Here is a 25,543-nt window from a genome sequence, read left to right on the forward strand (position 1 = left end):
GAAAAACTAATCTGGCCAGTCTGTGTAATATATCCCGTACACAACAACAACGAACAAATCAGTCTTTTATCCTCAGTTTTCTGGAAGAAAATTGGTGATACTAGATGTATACATTTCTGGTAGAAAGAAAGAAATCTTAGTGGCCCAGGCTGTCAGTTCTGCCCTGGTATTGTGAAATTAAAATTCAGCACTAAGACTGATATTGTAAAGCTTTTTCTTTAAGTTTATTTAAGAGATAGTTAGTTAGTTAGATTCATGTAGGTCTGTGAAATCAAAAGTTTACAGACTTCAAGAGCAATAGAAATGTTTTCAGTTAAAATATTTCTTCAAAAAAGATCTGCAATGACAACGTTCTTTCATGTTTGCAACCCAAACACTGCAGCATTGTGCTAAAACATGTGCTAAAGTGAAACTGACTAGTCTATTTTTATTATCCAAACTAAATTAAATGCAAAAAGTAAACACAGCAAGAATGGTGATTTTAAAAAAATAACTCAAAGTGAATTAATCTCTTGTTAGCAATACAGCTAAGGATTTTTTTAAAACATGATTTTAACCCTGGCATATTGATATAGGAAGTAAGGTCATTTCTGGAACAGCTGAATGCTCAGAGAGGAGAGCTGAACGCCCAGATAAATGAAAAAAGAACACACCTTTCCCTCATAAAGCAGGACATTGGAAAAGAAGAAGAAAATCTGCAGGGAGTACTAGGGCAAATAACTAAACATAAGACAGGTATGTCTCTGATGCCATGATACATTATTTGTACAGGCTTGGCATGTACATAGATTTTTTTAAGAACACTTAAAGTTCTGCTTTTTTTCTTTGCCAGCTCCTAATGATTTTTAAACTGTTTCAAGTTATTAGCATTATCAGACACTTGTCAAAGAAGTTGCTTAAAACATACTGCTTTACATTTCTTTTCTGGAATGAAGTCAAAATTTGAATGAAAGTTTTATTGAAAACCTGTCATGGGTTAAATATCTTTAGAAGTTTCAGAAGTGAAAGTCCTTCTTTTCCCCCCTTCAATTAAGAATGGGTTTTCACTAAACATGTGTGTGATGGGGCACTGCCCTCAAGCACACCTCCTCCCCTTGTGGCCCTACACTTACACAGCCCACAGCACCCTCTTGGCAGTTGGAATCATTTACTCAGACATGGGTTCTGAGACCAAGATTCACCATGTTCAGGGTCTCATTAACTCCTTTTATAGTGCACAAAACCCCCTTCTCAAGTCCAACACTTCTTTTGACCCTGGTGCTAATAATGACAAGCATTCTCTCCCAAGTTCAAGAGTCCCCAGCTCTCCTCCCAGAGCTGGCTTATCATTCAAAGAGTCTCACTGGCCCAGATCCACAAAGGGACTTAGGCGTTAGAGCACTGAGCGTTGCAGCACCTAGAAAAATCACAGGAACCACACCGATCCACAAAGCGTGAGTAAGGCACTTAGGCTCAGTGTACAGTGATTGGGGAGAAATAGGCACCTTAGAACACAATCCACAAAAACCAACATGCTAGACGTGGAGCTGCCTTAAGCTAGCCAATGGAAGATGCCAACAAGAAGGATGTATCATAGGCCTCACCCTTCTCACAGAAAGGCCTAAGTCTGGGCTTCAGAAAGGTGCCTTTCTCTGCTTAGTGATCCCTGAACCGGAACCTCAGGCAGCTTAGGCACCTAAGTGGTTCCTTGCAGGAATGAGTTAGGTACCTGCCTCATGCCACACAAAATGGAGGAGGGGCAGTGAGATGAAGTGGTGGTGGTGCCTAGTTCATAACTATTAGCCCTGTGGTCAGAGCACTTGATTAGAATATGGGAGACTCATGTTCAATTCCCCCTTCTCTGTCAGAGGGGGAGAAAGTATTTGAACAGGGGTCTCCCACCTCTCAGGTCTGTGCTCTAACCACTCAGCTATGAAATATTTTGATGTGGGGCTCCTTCAGTGTCTCCTGTTGAAACTGTGCCACTGTGGATAAATAATGAAAGAATGACTGGAGCAGGGAGACTTGAACCCTGGGTCTCCCATCTCCCTAACCACCAGACTACAGACTTATTCCCTCCCCCTCCCACTGTCTGGCCCTTTGACTATTCTATGAGTACACCTGCTGGATCAGACCCTGCACACAAGGTTCATCCACCTATCTTCTCCAGTTTGTAAGCCACTGTGCAGCCTAGGTGGAAGACAGACATCCAGACACCAGCCTGAGGCACAAATATAGGCTCTAAGGGCACTTCTACTCCAAAAACTTACATGCCAAGTCAGTTTAGGCACCTACAGAGTTTGCAGGAGTTTTTTGGTTCACAGCAGAACCTAAATGTGTATTTAGGAGCTTAAGTACCTTTTGCGGATTGGGGCTTCTCTCCTTAAATCAGGAGTCCTCAGCTCTCCTGAAGCTGGGTTATACTTCAGACCAGTTGTAGCCCTCAGGCAGCTTTTCCGCAGGTATTCTCTTTTTACTCACTCCTTTCACCTGGCAGCTTGGAGAGATTAAGAAGGAAGTCATCATCGTACATCATCATCCCACTAGCATCTCTAAAACCTCCTCTCCTTTGGAGACCCTTATTCAACTGACTTTGATAGCCTTTTATCAGGCTTGGGTGCTCATTAGTCAGCTAGCTGGCAGTCAGCCAGGTAGACCAAGATGGGCTCGTTCTCCATAATGAATTCCAGCATAGGTAGACTAGGCCCTGACTCCCCTTAAAGGGCCAGCCACTGTTACAATGAGGATGTGGTACAATATATTTGAAATTACATATAAAAATCTCCATTTAAAGAACACTAATTGCAAAATTAAGCACTCAAAAATTAGAAAACTCTTGTGCATATACATTGTAATACAGTCTTTCATTACATTGTCAAATATTGTATTTTCTCTACTTCACTCAGTGCAGAGGAAGTGTGCCCATTGATGTTTTTAGAAGTCATTAACACTGTGAATTCTTAAAAATTCTAAAGTGGATCCTTTAGTGAATGGGACACTCTTGGCATTTAGGTGAATCCTGTTTTTAATGCATTTTTGCAACCATCATATTTTGGTTTTCCTATAACTGACTTGATTTTATTTCTTTCAATTAGAACTGAAGCACATTCTAGAAATGTTGCAACTTGAAAATAATGAACTACAAGGTCTAAAACTACAACATAGCCAAAAAGTTAATGAATTAGAAAAGACTCAAGTTGCAGTACTAAAGGTAGGTGTGTGGTGGAGTAGGTAACTGAACTCTAGTCTCCCAAGTCCCAGGTTTGTGCCCTAACCACTGCACTATTCTTCCTCTCAAAGAACCTCAATTAAATCTGACACAATGCAATAGAAAGTTCCAGTGTGCAGTTTATATTTCATGATAACTTGTAAAATCACAGGCTGTTTGCCTTTGTGTATAGTTTAGTAAAAGGAGTAGTAAGTGCTGTATATGCAGGCTGCAATGAACTCTGGGAACTTTGTGGATAAAAGGTCCTGTGCAGATGTACAGAAAGGTGGTGTTAGCTTGGTTTTATTTTCTTTAATATCTGCATCTGTTACACACATACTGTATTTGTGTCGTATTTCATAGGAGAAACTAGAGTTAGAGAATCTCCAGCAACTGTCCCAGCGTCAGAGAGGGGAAATGGAGTGGCAGAGACAGCTCCTTGAGAAAGACCAGCAAGAAAAGGAGATGCTGGCTTCTCAAATGCGCACTCTGCAAAACAACACTGAATCTTTGAGAAAAGAAAAGCAACAACTTGAAGAAAACTATCAGAGTTTGGAGAGAAAATTGTCACAAACTAAAAAGTGGGTGAAATAAACTTTTTCAAAGATCAGTGATTGGAAAGCTTTTGTTCTCTAGAATTACTTTTTGCATTTATTGTCATGAACAATTTGTTCCTTTTAAAAAAAAAAAAAGGATAAATGACTATACTATCCATTACTGTGGAGGTGTCTTTTAATCATTCCTACTTTGGCTTGTGTCTGTGTTTAAAACTTCAGTTGAACACTTGCTACATCTGCGATACTGCGGCAGTGTAGTAAGAGACCATTTGAAAGCAACATGTTCAGTCTTGAAATGGGACAGAAGATGTTACTTCCCATAAAACTGCCTGTAGTAGTATAGCTATTTTTTTTTTTTAAATCCTTGCCAAATATTTTAAACAGACTAAGAATGTGTTGTTTTTTCTTCACATTTTACAGAAATTTAACTGCTATTGAAGATAGTAGCAAAGCTGCACTGTCTAATGTAGAGAAAATGGACTTAAATGTCAGAAAACTGAAACAGGAAATTGACCAACTAAACAGACACAAAAAATCACTAAATGGAGACATTGCAGTAATACAGCAGCATCTTCAAGGTAAAGAAAAGTTGTGAATTTTAAGTGACAATGTATAGCTTCATATTTTTACTTAAAGCCACAGTGTATGTCCATAAGTTATACAATGTAGCATGCTGAGTGATGTATCATGGGTTAAATTACAGTTTTCTATTAGACTCATTCTTCAAATATTATAGAAAGTTCCTTCTGTGTGTGCATAACATACACACACACACACACACACGTGGATTTTCATGGACATTCATGGATTGTCAATTCAGATAATTTTCTTTTCTTTTACCAAATATATTTTGTTTTCTGCAGAGAAAAAGGAAGAGCTAGATACACTGACGGGTGAACTGAGTGACTCCAGGCAACAACTTCAGCTGGTAGAACAGGTTAGCTTTGCTTAAAGATTAAATATATGCTTAATCAAAAACTAAAAACTATGTTACAACAATGCGAACACCGAAGCATAAACCAAAGGATGATTTTTCGTTATCCCCCAAGGTTCATATTTTTTCACGTATGTATTGTAATACAGCCATTTTCTGGATCTGTGCATATTAGCTCAAGGGTGTGGGCCTTACAGATTGTTTAGATATTTTAGACTTCCATCAAGAGGAAAAAATCCTAAATGAGCTCGAGTCACTTGGAGCACAATACCATTTTAACTAGGATCCAAGATGTTGTGGTGGTGTTGTTAAAACATGGAAGGAAGGTTGATCTGTGACAATGTTCATGTCCAAAGTATAAGTTTCACAGTTTAAGATATGTCCTCTTGCAACTCTGTAGTAATTTTCCCAATCCTGCAATCCTCAATAGCTAAGTTTGGACATCAGCAATAAGGTAACATAAGGTTGGCAGAATATGGCCCAATGAGAGGATTGTTTTGTGTAGGATCCTTAGAGAATTTATTTTGAGCCACTATTCACTTGATTTTGTATTTGATCTATAATGCAGGATCTGAAAAATACCACAAAGCATCAGGATGAGTTGCTTAGAGAGCAGGCAACCCTAAAAGAAGACATCAGTGAATGTTTAAACAAGTATAAGGATTGCCAGGAGAGACAGAAAAGGAAGGAGAACCAACTGCAGCAGCTTCAGAGAGAAATCGAAGAGAGGAAACTAGAATTAGCCAAACAAGAAATGGTAATGAGACTCAGATTATCTCTTTCTTGTCTTTGCATGACTGGTGGAGACACAGCTTCTGTGCTTCTAAAATTATTTTGGCAAAAAGGGTATAGGTGTGAGTTTGCAATTTTAATATAATACTTCTATCTAATTTTTTTTAATTTCATTTGGAGAGAAATAGCAATAGAGCATGAGATTTCACATTCTGGAACAGAAACTTTAACACTACAAAACAATGGCAATCCATTATTAATAACAAAGAGCCAGATTCTCCCCTGTGGTGTGACCACTTTGTGCTGAAATGCAGCACAAAGCTTTCTTAAAACAATGGGAAGATCATCCCAGTGTAAGGAGATCTTTTTGCAGAAGAAAGTTGGCACATGATATCTATTCCACCCACCCCACACCTACCCTTCTGGCTGCAGGTGTAGATGGTATCTCAAGAGAAAATGGATCATTGATGAAGTTTCTCTGCACCCTTTTATCCTCAGCTGTTGAGAGCTAGCATAAAGCAGCTCTTAAGCTGTTCTGATCTTCACCAGGGAATTGGGCAAGCATATTGTCGATTTAGGATCGTGGGAGCATAAAGGTGGGATAAATTGAGACATGATCAGAATTTTGAGTTTCAACATAAATTTAAAAATTTTAAAAATAAACCAGGACAAATGTTAATGAAATTGAAGGAAAAAAAAAAAAAAGCTAATGTGGTCTTGGGATCTATCAGAGGAGGTATTTCCAGTAGAGATAAGGAGGTAGTAGTACCATTATACATGGCACTGGTGAGACCTCATCTGGAATATTGGGTGCAGTTCTGGTCTTCCATGTTTAAGAAGGATGAATTCAAACTGGAACAGATACAGAAAAGGGCTACTATGATGACCCGAGGAATGGAAAACCTGTCTGATGAAAGGAGACTCAAAGAGCTTGGCTTGTTTAGCCTAACCAAAAGAAGGCTGAGAGGAGATATGATTGCTATTTATAAATATATCAGAGGGATAAATACCACGGTGAGAGAAGAATTATTTGAGCTCCGTACCAATGTGGATACAAGAACAAAAGGATATAAACTGGCCATCAGGAAGTTTAGACTTGAAATTAGACAAAGGTTTCTAACCATCAGAGGAGTGAAGTTCTGGAACAGCCTTCCAAGGGAAGCAGTGGGGGCAAAAGACCTATCTGGCTTCATAGAATCATAGACTATCAGGGTTGGAAGGGACCTCAGGAGGTCATCTAGTCCAACCCCCTGCTCAAAGCAGGACCAATCCCCAATTTTTGCCCCAGATCCCTAAATGGCCCCTTCAAGGATTGAACTCACAACCCTGGGTTTAGCAGGCCAGTGCTCAAACCACTGAGCTATAGTTTATGGAGAAGATGATATGATGGGATAGCCTAATTTTGGCAATTAATTGATCTTCGACTATTAGTGGTAGATATGCCCAATGACCTGTGATGGGATGTTAGGTGGGCTGGGATCTGAGTTACTACAGAGAATTATTTCCTGGGTGTCTGGCTGGTGAGTCTTGCCCACATGCTCAGGGTTTAGCTGATTGCCATATTTGGGGTCAGGAAGGAATTTTCCCCCAGGGCAGATTGGCAGAGGCCCTGGGGGGTTTTCGCCTTCCTCTGCAGCCTGGGGCATGGGTCACTTGCTGGAAGATTCTCTGCACCTTGAAGTCTTTAAACCACGATTTGAGGACTTCAGTAGCTCAGACATAGATGAGAGGTTTGTTACAGGAGTTGGTGGGTGAGATTCCGTTGCCTGCGTTGTGCAGGAGGTCAGACTAGACGATCATAATGGTCCCTTCTGACCTTAAAGTCTATGATTCCCTTTCATGTTTTGACGGGCTATAAAGCTACTTGGAATTTGATACATGTTGAAAAATCAGGTTTTTTTAATTGTGAATTTTTCTTTTGACATCAGTTCTATTCAATGCCATATTTTACACACCTCTCCCACACCACAGTGTTGTGTGTGCTCATCAGCTGCAGATGAAGATCTGGGCCTCTGTGTGTTACAATAATAGTAGATAACTAAAACCAATTTCTCATATTAGTTATTTTTTTCCATGTGTAGGAGCCACAATCTTACTGAAATAAACCATCATACTTATAACAGTTGTGTTTCATGGACAGCAGTTTTGTATCTGGGAGAATGCTATTAGTGTTGGTCTGATGAGTCAACAGCTTATTGCAGTGCTATGTCACACATTGATAATGGGAGTGGCTGGATGCATCTGAGAGACTCAACATCTGTAGAAGAGAACTCTGAACATTAGTATCATGTACAAACATCCAGCTTTGTAATATCTAGCCTAATGAAGAGTAGTACAGTTTGGGGAAAAACTGAACTCTTGTTAAAGATTTTATATAAAGAGAAAACTCTTGGGAAATTTTAAAATAAAAAAAATAGAAAAAAGGGGATTACTCATTTTCTTAATAATTAGAAGTTACTTTTGCACCATAATTAAAAGCAGGATTAAAGGATGGAGTAATGTGTTTGTCTAAATATCCTTTAAATGTTAGGAACAAGAAAAGACACTAGCTCATATTCATAAAGAAAATAATTTTCTGTGTTTCTCAGGTTGATTGCTAGTGTGAAGATAATGGAATTGAATTGACATCAGTTCTGACTTTGCCCCCCTGTATTATTTTTCTAATATAATCTGTGGTGATGGTATTTGCTATTATTGAGCTGATACTACCCAACTGTCTCAACAAAAGTTAACACTTGACATCCTCTCTTTGTAGATTCTTCAGCACCTCAAGGCAGACACTGAATGTGAAGAAAAAAAATTAGAAGAGTATACAGCTAAATTGAAAGATCAGAAACAACTCTTGGAACAGGAGCTGACAGACCAACAAAGAAAATTTGAGCAGGCAATTGCTAAAGTAAGATTGGCAGAAGAAAGGGTTGAGAAACTGGAAAAGGAGGAGACCTGGTATACAGCACTGGAAGAAACAGTGAGAAAAACCAGTAAGATACTACTTACGTTCATAAAACTATGATATATGAGGGCTGATCCAAACCCTGTTGAAGTCAATGGGAGTCTTTCTATTGACTTTGCTAGGCTTTGGATCAGGCCACTGAAGCAGATTCTTAATAAATATTGATTGAGCTTCCCTACTTGGGGATGGAGAGTTCCCAGGTTGATTTCGCTAGACCCAGTTGTTTTACTGTTTGTTTAGAAGACCAGTGTTCATGAAAATGAGAAAAATTGCATGGTAGTAATTTTCATAGGATTTGATCTTGACAGCATGACTATAACAGAAGGAAAAAGCAATTCCTGCTCTACTCTGTTAACCAGCAAGACAAGTGTGAAGAACTGTAAAACTAAATAGGATTGAAAAAGGAATTTCATGATCTCGTAAAGGGACTTAGATTATTCTCCAGTTATCACCATCTGAATACGATTTCAACCACAAAGACCAATGGAATTTCATTTCAGTGCCCTCTTGCAGTTTTTTATTGGCAAGTGTGTAATATGAGGGTTTGTTGTTGTTTTATTTTTTTAAGATTAAACAGAAGTTAGTATCATCCGTTTCAGTCTTGCTCCGTTTCTCTACCATAAAAGAACCAGTTAGCACAGCAGTATGGAGAAGTTGTGGGTCCCTGAAAACTGAAGAAACTAGGGGTTTTGTGTATAGAAACTTTAAATTAAGGGCTTCTAGAGCTTTTGTTGCATGTCCCTCCCCCCCCCACACACACACACTGATTTTGCAATGAGTGCCATACACCCAATGTGAGTGGATACATTGACTTTCTGCTGATTAAAGTGTTTTTTTTAAATTTAATTCCAGGACATCAGCTCTCAGAAAAAGAAACACAGTTACAAGAAAAAAACCAAGAGTTTTTATCCCTCCAGAAAGAACTGGAACTCTCAAAGGCTGAGTTAAACCACCTCCAAGATCAGATCCTGTTAGAGAGGAAGAAAGCAGAAAAGCAAATCACAAGTCTGAAGGAAGCAATCAAAACCCAAAGGACCCAGCTTGAGAGAGCACTTAATGTATGTTTTCATTATGTTGCTGTAAAAAGATCAATTTTAATTACTTTGCATTTTTCTTTAGAGAGAAAAATCCTGTATGTCCTTTTGAGCCTACAGGATACAATTCAGGCAATCAGCTCACAAGTCACCCACCCACACTCTGCTGTTCCTATGATGCCTTGCAAACACTCTCTTACTTGATCCTAGTTAGAGTGTACTGACTGTTCACAACAATACTATTTTAAGTCAGAGAAATGGTTTTATATTTACATGTATGTATGTATGTTTGTTTGTTTGTTTGTTTTTTCTGAAATGAGTTTGTCCATAGGGGAAACAAGTAAAAGTTTCAGCAATTTTCACATTTATATCTTAGGAAAAAGAGAATGAAAACAGTTTTTTGCAGAAAGAAATGGCATCAGTAGAACGAGTGGCACACGATAATCATGAACGAGCAAAACGCCTGATTAAGGAGCTGGGCGAGATCCAACAGGATTACTTGGATCTCAAGTCACAGGTATGGTCTAGTACCTAACCATAATTCCATTTTTTCAATGGGAAGTTTTTGCCTGGAAATTTATGTATTTTCTAAACAAATTCATTTTCATTTTTAATCTGCCTGTGTTCACTTCTGTTATTAGCATAAATAAATGCATTTAAAACTTCCAAACAACACATAATCTATTGAGGGCCTAATACTGCAGTCCTTACTTATGCAAAACTTGCACTGAAATCATGGACTACAGGATTAGGCACTAATTGCCCTCAAGAATAATCAGTGTTTTTGGAAATTAAATTGATGTAATTTGTGAACCTGCTTTTATTTATTACGTACACATCAGTGTAAATCCTAGTATCTCTGTCTTTCAGTCATGCAAGCACTAGTAACATTATCAAGCACACTTTTTGACTGGTTTGGTTAAAAACTCTAACACATTAAAGATTAAATAGAGCCATCTGTTGAAAGTAAACTATTCAGTGAAATGCTTATAGCATACCTGAAATGGAGTGTGCTCTTGATGCCCAGCTTCAATTACTGATGCATGGCTAGGTTTTAGAGTATATTTTGAGTATAACCATGAAATTACTTTACAACTCTGGAAAAACTGAAGCCTCATTAACTGTCAGTCACCTCACATATTTTAGTAATTCCCATTAAATACATGCATGTGATTTTTTATTTTTAGATATAATTTTCACAATCTCTATAGAACTTTTTGTCAGTTTCTAAAGAATGATTTCAGTTTTCAGGTCATAGATATACTGTCTTTTTTGTACTTCACAGATTTGAAGTGTGCAGTAATCCCACAAAAATGCAGTCTCCCTCTTAGTTTAGATTAAACTGTAATGTTCAGCCAATAAAATTGCTGTAGTGGTTTAACTATCCTAGTCCACTAATTTTGACTTGAGAGTGCCTGAGAGAGGAATGCTATCAGTACCTATACAGCAATCCAGGAGGACTGAGAGAAGATAGGAAATGGAATGTTCGTGTTTTAATATTGCCAGTCTGACCTCAAGGGACCTTCAAAATTAGTTTACAGCTATGACAGAAGTTCCCTTCTGTTTGAATTACAGACGCCTCATACATACATCAGGATAAAACTTCTTAGCTTGGTCTTGCGGGCCAAATTCTGAAATGTTTAGAAAGCTACTACTGTTCATTTTTAACAGCAGTAATGAGAGCAGTCTACAACCATGCATAACTGTTCAATTAGAATGTTTGTTTGTTTTAGAAGTAGGCGTGGGTTGTAAATGCAAAAAGACCATAGGTTGATGCTTTAAATTTTAACAATAATTTGATGGCAACATTGAGTTGTCATCCCTCTTTAGAGCATAAATCTGTCTTTGTACTGCTATTTAGATTAAAACTCAGGAAGATTTGGAAAAGAGACAAAAGGAGATAAAAGATGCAGTGAAGATGCTAAAATTGGAGGTGAAAGATGAAATTAGAACTGGCCTTAAAGACGTAAGCCAATCTCCTCCAGAGCTGTTGGATGATCTGGAAGCTGTTTTTGAAGCAAACGAATGTCTGGAGTGTGAACTAGAAAACTTAAAAGAGAACTTTCCATTTTCAACTAATGAGGAAAGACCGCTGTCATTTGAAGAGAAGAGGGATTTGTCCAAAGTCCACTTAATGGTAAAATTACTTAAAAAAACACTTTATATATACAATCAAAACACTGCATCTGTCTACACCAGGATTAAATTTGGCCCTATTTATTTAAATTGGCCACTTGATTGTGTATTCTGTGTACTTCATTTCACCATTCTCAATCTCCCATGCATAACTGGATACTCCTAGTAACCTCTCTCTTATTAAAACTGGATTGCTTAGCTGAGCTAAACTACATTTTTCAATGTTTACATTTTTCTGGTAGATCTTTTTGGTTACTAATAATCAACTCAATCCTTCATTCCTTTTACTTTTACACACACACACCCTTCCCCAAACTCCACTGATTTTAATGGAAGATGTGCATGTGAAAGGAATGGAAGATTGGTCCCAGTACATATTTAAGTTTTTGTGGTTTATATGGCAGGGTAAAGATTTTTTTTTATTTTTTTTTAAACCGATTTAAAACCTTGGATTTTGGCCATTGAATATGATTCTCTTTCCTAAAGGATGAACAGTGGCGTGGAGAAGCACTCAGAGAAAAGCTGCGTCACCATGAAGATCGGCTCAAGGTTGTATCTCACACACTATATAACGCATTTATTTATTTATTTGCGTAGCAGGGCGCCGTTGAAGAATTCTTTTTTCCTGTGGTTCTTGAACCATAATTTTATACCTTTTAAATAAACATACAATATGTCTTGCAACATCGTAGCTCTTTCCATTGGGATGAAAAGGAAGGAGAGGAAGGCACTGTATATTTTCAATGTAAATTAATAATTTATTGCTCAAAGTTCATGTTGTTTAAACATGCTTCCCGTAACACTACTTTTCCAGAAAGGCTTTTGTGTGTGAATGTTGTCATAATTCTTTGGTAATGCAGTGCATTGTGTAAGTTAACAATGTGATAGCCTCTAATACAAGTCTAGCCACAATCACAAATGGAACCAGACTTTGGTTAGCGCACATCTGCTGCTGCTCTTTAAGTAATGTTTTATGATGTTAGAACATACCATACAAATATTGCTTTTCTGAATGGTCAGAACAGGCAGATTATTAGAACTGATAGGCAAAACAGCTTCCATCATATTGTGTTAATTTGTTTTTTTTTAAAATAGTCTGACCTTCACTTTCAATTAAACACCTGGAACTGAAGCAGAAATTGGATATAAGGAAATAATTTAGTTCTGTTTTATTAAGGCTCAACTTCGACAATGCATGTCCCAGCAAGTGGAAGTATTGATTAGAGGGAAACGGCAAACGGAGGGCACCCTGCACAGCTTGAAGAGGCAAGTCGACGCACTAGATGAACTGGTTAGCAGCACCACTGCAGATTCACTCCTTCTGTCTCAGAGCTCATCCAGGCTAACGTCCTCCCTTCATGATGATCTTAATGTTACGCAGAACCAGGTAACACTTCAGAGCATTTTGCAGTACCACATTTTCAAATCATTGTGGTCTATTAACTCTGATGGCCACCCTGCTGTAGCCAAACATGCACTAATGTACTTTGTTTTCATAATCTTATGCTGCTGTAGAATTGTCCTGGAAAGTTTAATACAAATATGACAGTGTTTTGAAACACATGCATACAAAAATGGTAGTCTCCAGGTACTCTTTCTTAACTCCTTTTGATTTATCCCAACTCTGAAATGGCTGGTCCTGAAACTGAATTAGTTTTAAATCACTTTACTGTTTCTTGGACTTAATATTAAAAGCAATTTGTGTAGAACAGGAACTGGGGAGCTCTTAAAGGAATACCATCTTAAAAGTTTCTGCCTGAACATTTCCTACCTAAATTGGTTACAAGTAAACTCTTAAGATAATTGTAGCCAAAACACTAGAGAGGAAGGGGTCTGTTTTTTTCCCATTTGTGCACTTTGTGCATTATCAGTTTTTCCCTGTATAGTAGAAAACAGGAAAGTGACTCTAAATCCACAAGTTGGCAATAGTAACTGAAATAGCTTTAACTTTTTTTAAAAAGTTACTAGATAAAGAGACACTGTTAGCTTAAACTGTGTATACCAGTTTTACAGAGTTCAGGAAGTTTGTACTATTGCAATACAAAGCTACATGGCAAACAGTGACTTAACCAACTGTACCCCCTGTAAAATTGGAAGCCTGGATATTTACCTTTTTACAGATGAGGAAGCAAAGAGACAGTTTACATTATCTACTCAAGGTCAAATTAAGTCCTGTCTGAATCAGCAGTAAAAACTACATCTCCCCCATTTCTCTCTTGTACGTAAAGTCTACAACATCAGAGTACCCCATCACGAAAGTTACATCCATTTCTTCTGTAAATAGGGGCTACCTACCTTTTATATACTCACTTCCTGGTTCTTAGCCTTAATGCAAAGATGGCCCTCTAAACTGACAAATGAGAATAGCAACATAAGATGAATAGTCTGTGGGAAAGAATTTGCCTGTCAAGAGATGTGGATCTATTTTCTGACTATTGACTGAATCAGTGTACTAGTATAAGGAGGATGTGGGGGGTGGCAGCTTAAACTTTATGTATTTATAAACTTCATGCTAAATTCTGCGATAGCAAACAGATTTGTATGTATGGGACTCTTTTGTGTAAGTGTTTTTCCACAAGTAAGTGACATTTCATTTAAAACAAATCAACCTTTGGAGGTGGAAGGTTACCATAACCTTGAAGTTTAAATCCCAGAGTAAATGAGTATTTCGGAGATTAATTTGAATTGCTCATTACGTGCATTAGCTTTCACGCTTCGTTTCTCAAACCATTTTACTCTTCTTTCTAGGTTGCTCTGACAGGAGGCCAGCAGGCATTTCATCTCGCTCTCAACGATTCCACCAATATCATACACTAGAAATAATCCCACTAAACCATGGAGGTAAGAGATTTGAGCCAGCTGTTACATTAAATCACATAGATCCCTACAGACAAGGTTAAGCAGAACTTCTCCTTGAAGACTTGTGTGTAGTAGGGCACAGCATATACTGCATCTTCTCAGAAACATAGTAGGTAGCAAATAGAGCTTTCTACTATACCGAGACATGCTACCTCTTCTTGGTTCCACATAGTAGGTGCTTTATGGACCTAAAACAGGCTCCCCAAGGAAATCTCCACCGTTGTTTTAAATTCATCTCCAATTTAAAATTGTTTTGGGTCATATGTTTGGTGAAAATACTCTTGCCTTCTGTGTGGGAGTACCCCTTAACCCTCCAGTTTAACAGGTTGTACATTTTTATAGGAAGCAGAGGGGGTTGTACTTTGCACAGGGGAATTTTATCTTTAAGCTTGCCAACAGTTCAATCTGGCAGGGGCAAAGGTCTAGCTGTAAACCTGTGTGCTATGTTTTTCAAGACAACTTCAGTGGTAGGTTCTACGCTGTCAAATTCTGGCTTATATTGAATGCAGATCCTTCATAACGTTAATGGTGCTATTTTAATGAGGTACTTTGATTTGAGCCAACCATTCTTACTCAGGTAGGAGCTATCACTTCATTTAGTAGTCTCTAATAGACTGCTGTAAAGGAGTTTTGTATATCTCCACTGGAGCAAATTCATGCTGGCCAGTTTTCATCTGCCAAGAGGTAGCCAGTTTTTCTATACAGTGAAACTGGAAATATGTACATCAAGAAGAACAACACACAAGGGCATTTTAAAAAAAAACTGGCAGGATGTGATCCTATGGCTGCCCTGGCTCTCTTCGCTCTTAGAGAACATCATCTTGCATCCAGAACAAAATAGCTTGCTGGTGTTCTAACAGAATCACTAACTTTCTCCAAACTTTTGTTGGTTTTTTTTTGTAGTAGAAGAATGCTAACAGCTGTATGGCTAGGAATGACACTCTTTCTAGCCTGGTCCAAATATACAACCTGAAGAGTGCTACCTCATTAGCTTGGAAGTCTGGATAACCAGACACACCATACAGGCACCTGTCAAGGCAGCGTGGTCTACCATTCCTGAATATTTTTTCCATGTAAATACTGGCTGTAAGCCTCTGACAGTACTGTAAAGTTTTGTATGGCACTGTAACTTAAGTTACTTAAGCAAGAGATAATGGCAATATTTATGTTAAAGCCTGGTGTTAATATAAGAGGAACTTTTATTCTGGGGCACAAAGGTTGCAACAATTATCTCAAATCTTTAACAAATTTAATTTAAAGAAACACCACCACAAATTTGAACTTCTGTGGTATTGACACACATCTGGTAATAGTTCCTTCATCTGCTGTCAAACAAATGCCATTATTCCTCTGCCTTGATGCACATTACTTTGAATGGAATATTTCTTACACAAAATAAAGTTTGTACTGATTCTAAGAGGTTATGTGCACCATTCCATGAAAATTACCATTTTCCATGAATTTGGTATTTAACTTTTCAGAGAGATCATATCAGAGCTGTACTAAGAGTTCTCAAGGCCATGTTTGTCACACTTAAATACCAGCAGTGTGAGAGGTTGCTATTAAGGCAGTGTCTAGAGCTACAGGCCCCAAACTCCTTTCACCTCAGATTTGATACAGAAAGAAAAGCACAGAAAAGAAAGAAAGAGTGCAGCTCTCTGGTCTATTTAAAATTCCCAGGGCACCGTGCAGTACACACTGATATAAACAGAATATGGATACTGGCCATTAAAGAGGCTGTGCTAGTGGGGTGGCCTGGGCCCCCCACTGGTGGGGGGGGCAGGTAGCAGCACATGGCCCAGGACCCCCTACTAGGCTGGGGGAGAGCCTGGGACCTCTGCTGGTGCTGGGGGAGGACAGGAGGGATGCGGTGTGCAGTGGGACCCCTAGCGGGGGGAGGGTGGGTTGATGGAGTTGGCAAGCTTCCTATGCAGCTTCCTGGAAGCAGCTGGCATGTCCCTGCAGCTCCTAGGGGGAGGGCCCGCAGCCAATGGGTAGTGCCTGCAGGCAGGGAAACCGCACAGAGCACCCTGGGCCCTCAGTCTAGGAGCTGAAGGCACCCCAAAACTGCTGCTGGCCCAGTGACTGCCTGGCTTGGGCAGCCCATGAGCCAGCCATGCCGGCTGCTGCAAAAAAGTCATGGAGTCCATGACTTACCTCTAGTTACATTCAAAAATGTCTGCCACTGTTCCCATCTAGAAAGTGTGCCAGAATCTGTCTGACCAATTCACATCACCCAAATTGACTGAAATCCAAACCTTTATTTATGCAGTTCAGTAAGCGTGCAACAAATGTTCAACAGGTAGCTACAGGTCATACAGGCCTCGAGTGAATTCAGAGGTGGTATGGAGACCACCTCTCTCTAAAGGTTGGGTTTTCTACTTAAAACTGGCTTTCAGGATTTTCTCTCCAACAAAAGCACTTGATAATGTGCATTCTCAATTCTGTACTCACTAATTAGATGAGCTAGGATTTAACATGGAGTTCTTTAAAAAACAAAAGAACACAGACGACCACACATCACTTGTGGTCAGTCCTGAATGATTTGATGCCAAACAGTTTAACTTAATCTTGCATATAGGCTACATTTGAAGAAATTAAATTGCCATTGAATTGCATCTTGTTTAGTCTAAATAGGATTGGGTCAATAGTTTAAGTAACTCAGGCAGTCGCAACCCTTCCTTTACAGGGAATTTGCATGTTCAAGCTCTGTTGGTTGTAAATAGTAGGAAGAGAGACCAGACAGATGTTAAGTTTAATGGGAAGAGAGAAGTCTTGAGAAGTGCACTGAGATAGCCCTGCTAGGAGAGTCTTTAAAACAGAAACATTGGGAGTGATCTCTAACAGCCCTTCTTTCAGGCCCCCCACCCAAATCTTTGACCTCTCTGGAAAGGTCTTCCCTGTTGTCCCTTCATGATACCTGCACAACCCTGTTCTCATACCTCATAGCTTTGAGATATTTATGTCAGCTGGAAGATTGCACTTTCAGATGCTGGAAGCTTAATTTGTAACTTATATTTACTCATACACAATGGTCAGATTCACCACTACACAGCAGCTGCTTTGCATTGCTCAGGCAATGATTAGAAGTGACATAGTATCCTTTAAGTTTTTTCTATGACAAGGAGATTCCTAGATTAATTATGTAAACCAGCATTACAGGGGCAGGAAATTCAGATGTAATAAAACCAAACATGTTATGGAAATAATTAGGCACCCAGGCAACCTCAAGTCTACTCTAAAGAGATACAAAATAATAAATACATATTTAATGAGAGGATCCAAACATTAAAGTATCTTGATCTTAACTCAGTTTCCTGAGTTTGTAATGCTCATTTCTGTATTCAGATGGAGAGGAAACCCTGACAAAGTATAGTACAATAGCAAGGGGCTTACCCTACAGCTGTCTTAGATTATAAACTCAATATATACAAAGTTTTCTAGGAATCTCTTCCTCATATTAAATGAATATAGAGGTGTACACCTAACTTTCCCCAAGCAAGATTCTAGAGGCATTGTGTACTAGTTAATCTTCACCTACTTGCATGGTCCAGGCTGTTAAACTTGTGATAAGTGGAAGTGCCACTTAAGTAATTCAGCCAAGTCTCCTTTCGGGTCATTGTACAATTTTAAATCCACACTATGAATCGTAAGTCCTCAGACAGTAGGTGTCCCACTTAGCAAGGCAAGTGCTGGCAAATGTATTTATGTACAGGTTGTGTAAGCGAGGTAGATGAACATTTCTAGCACATATATATATATATATATATACGCACACACACACACACAAAGTGTTTTAGACTGAATGTGGCTTAAAGCATAAAAATTAAGACAAAATATTTATCTGTTGAAAGCATTTCATGAAAGCCATGTTGCATTTGAACTCTGCTTAGAAGACTAATACTGCTTTTGTGAAATTAAAGGCTTGGGGGTCAACCCTTCCATTTCCAGTTGACTAGCTAATGAATGGTCATTAACCCAAAGGCCCTTTCTGCAACCTTAACACTAAGTAGTTAAAGAATCTTCACCCAGGTTACATCACTTTCCAAAACAAAGTATTTGATTAGATGTACATACATAACAGCAAAATTCTGCTTGTTTGGCCATACAATGATGTTTTTGAAGGCAGAGGGACACTTTAGAACTCTTACCAGAGCTTTAAGAGTTGTGGGAGATTCCAGTAACAACTGGAGGAGTGCACACATGGATAAGACATACCTTGTTCTAACTAAGCACCAAGGGAAGTGGAAGCAGCAAGAACTAATAAAAAAAAACCTTGTATTATATAGAAAGCTTTCCACAAACACAATCGCTTTTATAGGAACTGTTTTAGGAGCATAACCTAGAACTAGTTTACAGAGCAAGTCACCAACAGGACTAAATCCACTAGGTGTTCGAGACCTACTTTCAAGCTTTATAGTGCAGCTGGACAGTATATGTAGTTGACATAAATCCCACTCAATGCACTAGAGTTAAGACTTTTTTTTTCCCCCCACACACAGCTGTACAATCAGCAGCTGTTAAGTGTTACTGCCCAGATTCATTTCACCTTCAAGCACATTTTGGCACTCCAATGACTTATTACAGAGGTGAGTGTTCTCTACTCCCAGTATTTGGATCTAGTTAGAGGTTGGAAGATTGTTTGCCTTCATGCTTAACTTAAAGGGAACCATCAAGCAAGTGGTTTAAGGCTTCAAGAAGTTCTTGCACTTCCAAGCAGTTGAAAATTAGCTGGTGCCCAGCAATAACCTGTGGCATACCCCACCATTGCACAACAACTAAAGGCAGAGGGCCCTTCTTTGCTAGCAAAGTTATAGGTACTGAGAAATTCAAGTTTTGGTAATTCTGAACAAATCAAGTTCTCTGAGAGGAGATCCATGTGTAATCAGTTTGTCTGGCTACCGAGATAAGAGTGCGAAGCAAGAAATGGAGTGAAGCATTACTTACAGAAACCAAGTCTTGTCAGAAGCAGCAAGACAGATAGGCAGAGTATTTTAGATTCTAAAAGTCCATGGGATGACTAAACCAAACTCATGAAAGTCTCAAATAAGGCAACCCACTATAATTTATCTAGATACAGGTACTTTATTTACAAATATTTAGATTAATAGCATTGTTACACCAAATGAAGAGTACAGCAGTCCAAACAAGTCCTTTCTGTCACAGAAACAATGAGACCTACTGTAAGTTACTTTGAGAATAAGGGCATTGCACCTCAACTAGCTGTAGTCATTAGAATGCTGTTTACTTCACCCAAATTTTGTTTCATCAGCAGGTCATGGTCCCTGGGCAACCCCTATGCGGTGCAACTTTGTTTTAGCAAAATGCATCAGCCATAAATTTTTAACATTATACCAATCTACTTTAATAATCTTAGGTTTAAAAAAGACCAACCAGACAAAAAACAAGGGACAGTGCACAAGTTACCCAAATCCTATTGTCTGCACATTTCAGTTTTGGCTTTTATTTAACATTGACTGTACAATACTCCGGTACCACTCTTTGCTTAGAAGTCTGAACATTGGATAGTTTCTCTTAGTGTCTGTAGAGAGGGATTTTAAGACTACTTTGTATTTTAAATACTGCAGTTTGACTGGTGTCAATGAATGAATGGTAGGTATAACAAAAGCATGTTCTCTCTTTCTTAGCCACTTATTCTTTCCCCCGCCACCTCTAAATCAAATTTGAAGTTTCAGAAATGAAAATTCGATTTCATGTGAAGCATGGTACTGTGTATAGAGATTTAAATACACTGGTCTAACCAAATAGAAAATACCACATGTACTTTAACAAAGTCTGCATATGCCCGGATACGATTTGAACTCTCCCATTTTATAAAGAGCACTTTCAACATGTGTAATTTTATGAAGGCAGTGTTCTAAATGCTTTTAGTAAGAGGGGACCCTAATTGTTTAAAAAAAGTTTCACTGTAGTGTAAATAAAAATGCAAAAGTAGTTAAAAATCCCTAGAGAGTTCTGACTGTCCAGTTCAGAATCTGACCACTCCCAAAAAGGTATAAAAGCATAAAATGTGTAATAGAACCATTCTATACAATGCAAGGCAGGAAATTAAGCCCAATGCAAAATGCTTACAGAAAGAGAGAAGCAGGTTAGCACACTGTTGATTGCACACAAACAGGGTTAATAAAGAGGCCTAGATATACCACAGTGCAAAGATGGAACAAAGACAGATATTCTACTAGTGTTAATATTGTTGCATCGGGAGTAGAGTTCCCCAGCACAACGCCCACTGTTGACACCAAGGAGTTAAGCTTATGTTAGTGAACTGCAGTTACATCTATCTTTGACTAAATGGGGAAAAGTGTGGTCACATATAGATCATACTGTACAAACTGATATTTTCTTATATACTGTTCTAATGCCAGTAATCAATTTATTTTCTTCATTAAAATCATATACACAGAATGTATTTAACTGTTAGCTCAGTTCCTTCAAATTTTATACATATTTACGCTCTGTTAACAAATGTAAAGGATAAAATGGCAAAAAATGATGTAAAGCTACTGAGCACAAGAAGAAAGAGTGGACTGTTTTCCCTGTGCTAGGCTAAGACAGAAGTAAGTTGTATACTCCTGCAACAAGCTAGCCCACCAACACACACCCGCCACAGGGAATTCCTCCAACAAAAGCACATTGTTATAGAGCCCCTTTTCTACCATCAAGTCATTTCACAGCAAATAAACATCAGTTACTATGGACAGATTTAGAACAGTTACAGATGGGGAAGGAAGGCTGAAGAACCATAAAATTAAACCGTACAAGAAAAGGCCCTGCAAAAGTGTAAAATCATGAGTCCAGCATCAGTGCTCAATTTAAATCATGTATTGGTGACACTATCACACAGACAACTGGAAAAAACTTCTAGATTTATCATGCAGGAGAGGTTATTACTCTACTTGCCTTTGATAACCTGATTACATCTAAAGTTGTTTAGCAGTTTAGTATTGTGTTAAACTGTTGTCTCGGAGTTTAATTAAACCCAGTAAGATGTACAGAAGACAGTGAAGCAGTCAAAAGTACTGCTTCCAACAGAGGTGAAAGGTCAAAAATGGAGCCATGGAATAGAGGTCACTAGCAACCACAGCCTTCTCTCTGAGGCTGGGGTTCACTGGTTAGTCGACCCCCCTGCGGAGCTGAAGGTTTGTGTTGTACACCTGACTCTGCAGCATTCAGATCCAGGCTTCCATCTTGGATATTCTGATAGATTTTCTTGGCAGCCTCCAGGAATGCATCTTCAACATTCTCTCCTCTTAAAAAGAAGCAGCAAAATTAATTCGAGTTGTGCACTACATTACATTCTAGACTGAAGGAGAAGTCATGAATGTGCTTGGCCTGCCATCCACCTCTTTCAGTCACTAGCTGAGATTTTCTAATAGTAACAATTATGCATTGATTTTATGTTCTGTAAGAACAGCTAAGATGACAGAAAAAGCTGGGTACAGTCCAATGTTCCCAACCTAAAGCAGCTATCCCCTCAGAAGATTCTGAAAAAGTAAACTGTCTAATGAAGTCTTTTACAGATTACCAGGCAATGGGGACAGTTTTCAGATGCTATCTCCAGCTTTAGGGGGAAAGAATCAAATCTGTCAGTTCACCCTTGAAGTAGATTAGCCATTAGTACTGTTGGACTTCAAAAATACATCAGTTTTAAAATAGGCTGCACAACAGAGATGGGCTTTTTCACCCCTGCCCCCCCAAGCATTTTCATATAATGATTTTGACAGTTATAATAAAAGGCACAATCAACTGTTCTATTAGTTTCTGTAAATCTTTCTAAGTTAGGGTTTACTTGCTTTTTGAGTTTGCATCATCTACCATAGCACCTGTTGCATAGCACTGATCAGCTGTGATATCCTCTCCAAGGTCTCAGTACTAGCAGCTACACATGAGCAAAGAACTGTAGTTCTGGTTTGGAGGATTTTGAGATTTCAGAATTTGGTTTCATTCTAATTTGAAAGAAAAAAGTTTTAAAATTCTCAGCAAAAAAGAGAATTATTGTTCTCTGCCCAGTATAACCAGCAGACCTGGCACTGGAGCAGCGTGCCTGATGGCCTACACTGGAGCAGGGCACCCTGGTAGCCCAGGTTGCCAAGCTGCGAGCCTGAAGCTGTTCTCCCCAGCAGGCAGGGTTCCCAGCTGAATTCTGTCAAAACAGACAAGATCCACAAAACGTTACGGTTCTGACAAATCAGCAAGTTGCAATGAATTTTTTTTTAAGTTTTCCAACCAGCTCCATTAGCAACTGCTAGAGAAGTTTTACCAGTGTGAACACAGTATAGCATGAAGTCCTTATAATCTGTACAGTGACATGCTATTAGTGAAGCCCCTGAATTTAAAAAAAAAACAAACCTATACTTGTTAGTTCTGCAAGGTGCTATGGTAGGCCTGGTTTCTATTAAGAGTGTTGCTAGACTTGCCAAGCCATATAGGCTTACCGCATTGTGAGAACACAAATATACAGGTCAACTGGATCTCATAATTCCTATAAAAATAAATTATAGAAATCCCAGATATGTAGAACTGGACCTGGCTAAGTTATCTAGTTCAGTCCCCTGCACTGAGGCAAGGTTAAGTGTTATCTTCTAGACCATCTCTGACAGGTGTTTGACTACCTGTTCTTAAAAGCCTTCAATAAGGGAGATTCCACAACCTCTCTAGGTAATTTGTTCCAGAGCTTAACTACCCTGACAGGCAGCTTTTCCTAACATTTAACCTAAATCTCCCTGGCTGCAATTTAAGGCCATTGCTTCTTGTCCTGTCCTCGGTGGTTAAGGGGAACAATTTGTCACCCTCTTCTTTTGGGGAGGTCAAAAGGAAACTCCCTACAGCAGCTTCTGGCATCGCATCACCCCAATCCAGCAATAGCACGTCATGCAGCTGCATAGCCTTGTACAGATGCAAGTGCACTGCACACTCCATACAGGAGAAGTTTCACACTTCAAGTCTGAACTCTGACCACTACAGAACTAGCAGGGTCATTAAAATGAGGAAGCTGCACAATTAGACCAGTGTAATTTAATCAGTTAAAGTCAGCTTGCAGCCTAAAGCACACACAATAAAGTGCGCCATTTTATCAGTGCAACTCTGATGGAGGAAGGCTGCGTGAGGTCTTAAGTGAAATTAGTTTAGTAGTTTCAGTTTCCAGTTGGACATTGTTTTGTTTTTTTAAATGCCAGCCCATCACAATTCAGCAACTGTTTGCTTGGAAGATGGCCCAAAAGCAGAGTAACAAGATGGTTATTGCAAGTTAAGGTTAAGATGAAGCTAGGCATGCTCTATTCCCCCATCTCCTGATGATATTTTTACTGCAATCTAACCTGAGAAATCAAGTTCACTTTCACCCACAAAACCACAGATTAAGTCCCTCTATGAAAATGTATACTAAACTTAAGAATGTCTCTCTGGGAAGTGTGGTTTTTTTGCTCAAAGAGATGAAGTCCAGGGAACCTAAACATTTTAGTATCAGATAGTAGGCCTATCACTTACGTTTTTGCACTTGCTTCAAGGAACAGCAACCCTATTTAGAAACAAAATTGAAATTGTTAGGGTACATGAAATACCTCAAGAGAACCATATTGTCGTCACTGAAGTTTGAATCCTGAGATAAACACGTGAGGGCCCACTGAAGTTTCATGCTAAATAATACTTGTGAAAGTATTTAAGGTTCTTTTTTTTTAAGTACAACATCAATACGCAAACTTCATTCCTAGTACTAAGCTAAGCCAAGTTAGCAGACTATTTGAGGCAAAGTTCTATATACAACTAAGTTACTTTGAAAAGTGTGCTTTAAACAGCTTCCAGTTACGAATGCAGAAGGTTCACTTTAAAACCTCTAACCTCATTGAAACGTAACACCACAAAAGAAAAACAAAACACACCATTTTCTTCTGCAAATTGTTTGGCTTCTTCATATGTAACGTCTCTCTGTGCTTCCAGATCCGCTTTATTCCCTATGAGGATTATCACCTGGTTCAGAACAGAAAAATATTAGCCTGGAAAACAGTTCAATTGCCTTTTAACCCCAACTCCAAATCAAGTTACTATTAAGCAAAGGGTTCCTCCACAAGGCGCGACATTAGAATAATGGCAGCTCTCTCACGCACCCCTGCCCGGGAGAAATAGGAGAGGTGCTATGGCACTCACAGGGTCTCTCCCAGCGCTCTAAAACAACCCGCCGCCACGAGGGGAATAGCTCTGGTGCTAGTGCTCAGTCTACACTGGCACTTTGCAGCCCTGACACGTGCAGCACTCGGGGGGTGTTTCACACCCCTGAGCGAGAAAGCTGCAGCACTGTAAAGTACCAGCGTAGACAAGCCCTAAGATAGCCAGCTAAGCAGTAGGAAGTGCACCTCCTCCCCTCCTCTGCCCAGGAAGAGGAAGTTGATACAAACTGTCCCAGATCAGAGGGTCTGCAGATGTCCAGGACCTCGGCAAGCTTTCATACAGCATTGCTACCGCTGTCTGTCCCTAAACTATGAGCATTCCCTCCCCCAAAAAACAGGCAGACCCATTTATTTGATCAGGGTGACTAGACAGGAAATGTGAAAAATCGGGACGGGGGTTGGGGGAGGGGGTTAATAGGAGCCTATATACAAGAAAAAGACCCAAAAAAACTGGGACTGTCCCTATAAAAATCAGGACATCTGGTCACCCTACGTTTGATAGGCAAGACTCAGTAAAACTGAAGACACTGCCCAAAAGTTTAAAGGACAGGTCACCCACGCACAGTCCCTTACTCTAGCAAGTAGGGCAGACTAGTGATAGTATCTTGTTTCTCTAGCGACATCTCCACCATAAAGACAGGAATGATAGGAACTCCAGATGCCACATTCAACCCTTCTCCACTATAGGATTCCCATGGCCTGAGGGCTTGTGAAAAATACAGTTTTATTCTAAAACACGACTATGTTGAAGCAGTCCTATCTCATAACTACCTCGTGTGTATTCAGAGTCATCTGCTGATTTGAATGCACATTAAAAAACCCACAAATATTGCAGAGGCAACACAAGAGTAGGAAAGGGATAGTTCTGCAATCAGAAATGCTCTAACTGAAAGAATACAGCTTGACTTTCAGAGTCAAACAAATATGAAGTCTTAGGTCTTGTCTACACTACCAGCTGGATCGACGG

At 39.2% G+C, this 25,543-nt stretch overlaps 2 protein-coding genes across 10 annotated transcripts in view; one reads left to right on the forward strand and one right to left on the reverse strand.

Annotated features, from left to right (window-relative positions):
* Positions 1 to 15,809, forward strand: part of CNTRL (centriolin) — a 57,895-nt gene extending 42,086 nt beyond the window's left edge. For 7 of the 8 annotated variants that reach the window (XM_075120598.1, XM_075120601.1, XM_075120599.1 and 4 more), the window contains 14 exons: positions 576 to 735; positions 3,075 to 3,190; positions 3,551 to 3,768; positions 4,165 to 4,322; positions 4,608 to 4,681; positions 5,247 to 5,435; positions 8,166 to 8,391; positions 9,216 to 9,421; positions 9,774 to 9,914; positions 11,259 to 11,534; positions 12,020 to 12,082; positions 12,711 to 12,920; positions 14,282 to 14,374; positions 15,296 to 15,809. In XM_075120598.1, the coding sequence (XP_074976699.1) occupies positions 576 to 735; positions 3,075 to 3,190; positions 3,551 to 3,768; positions 4,165 to 4,322; positions 4,608 to 4,681; positions 5,247 to 5,435; positions 8,166 to 8,391; positions 9,216 to 9,421; positions 9,774 to 9,914; positions 11,259 to 11,534; positions 12,020 to 12,082; positions 12,711 to 12,920; positions 14,282 to 14,350 (2,106 nt within the window). In that variant the 3' untranslated portion in view covers positions 14,351 to 14,374; positions 15,296 to 15,809. Of the gene's footprint in view, positions 1 to 575; positions 736 to 3,074; positions 3,191 to 3,550; positions 3,769 to 4,164; positions 4,323 to 4,607; positions 4,682 to 5,246; positions 5,436 to 8,165; positions 8,392 to 9,215; positions 9,422 to 9,773; positions 9,915 to 11,258; positions 11,535 to 12,019; positions 12,083 to 12,710; positions 12,921 to 14,281; positions 14,375 to 15,295 lie in introns of those variants that run through there. The other variant, XM_075120605.1, reaches the window with a different exon arrangement.
* A 3,648-nt stretch (positions 15,810 to 19,457) lies between these two features.
* RAB14 (RAB14, member RAS oncogene family) overlaps positions 19,458 to 25,543 on the reverse strand; it is a 34,305-nt gene continuing 28,219 nt past the window's right edge. For both annotated transcript variants that reach the window (XM_048822318.2, XM_048822317.2), the window contains 3 exons: positions 24,292 to 24,379; positions 23,900 to 23,930; positions 19,458 to 21,662 (listed from right to left, as the gene is read on the reverse strand). In XM_048822318.2, the coding sequence (XP_048678275.1) occupies positions 21,485 to 21,662; positions 23,900 to 23,930; positions 24,292 to 24,379 (297 nt within the window). In that variant the 3' untranslated portion in view covers positions 19,458 to 21,484. The remainder of the gene's footprint in view (positions 21,663 to 23,899; positions 23,931 to 24,291; positions 24,380 to 25,543) is intronic.

Source organism: Caretta caretta, chromosome 16 (assembly GCF_965140235.1).
Source record: "Caretta caretta isolate rCarCar2 chromosome 16, rCarCar1.hap1, whole genome shotgun sequence".
NCBI lineage: Eukaryota > Metazoa > Chordata > Testudines > Cheloniidae > Caretta > Caretta caretta.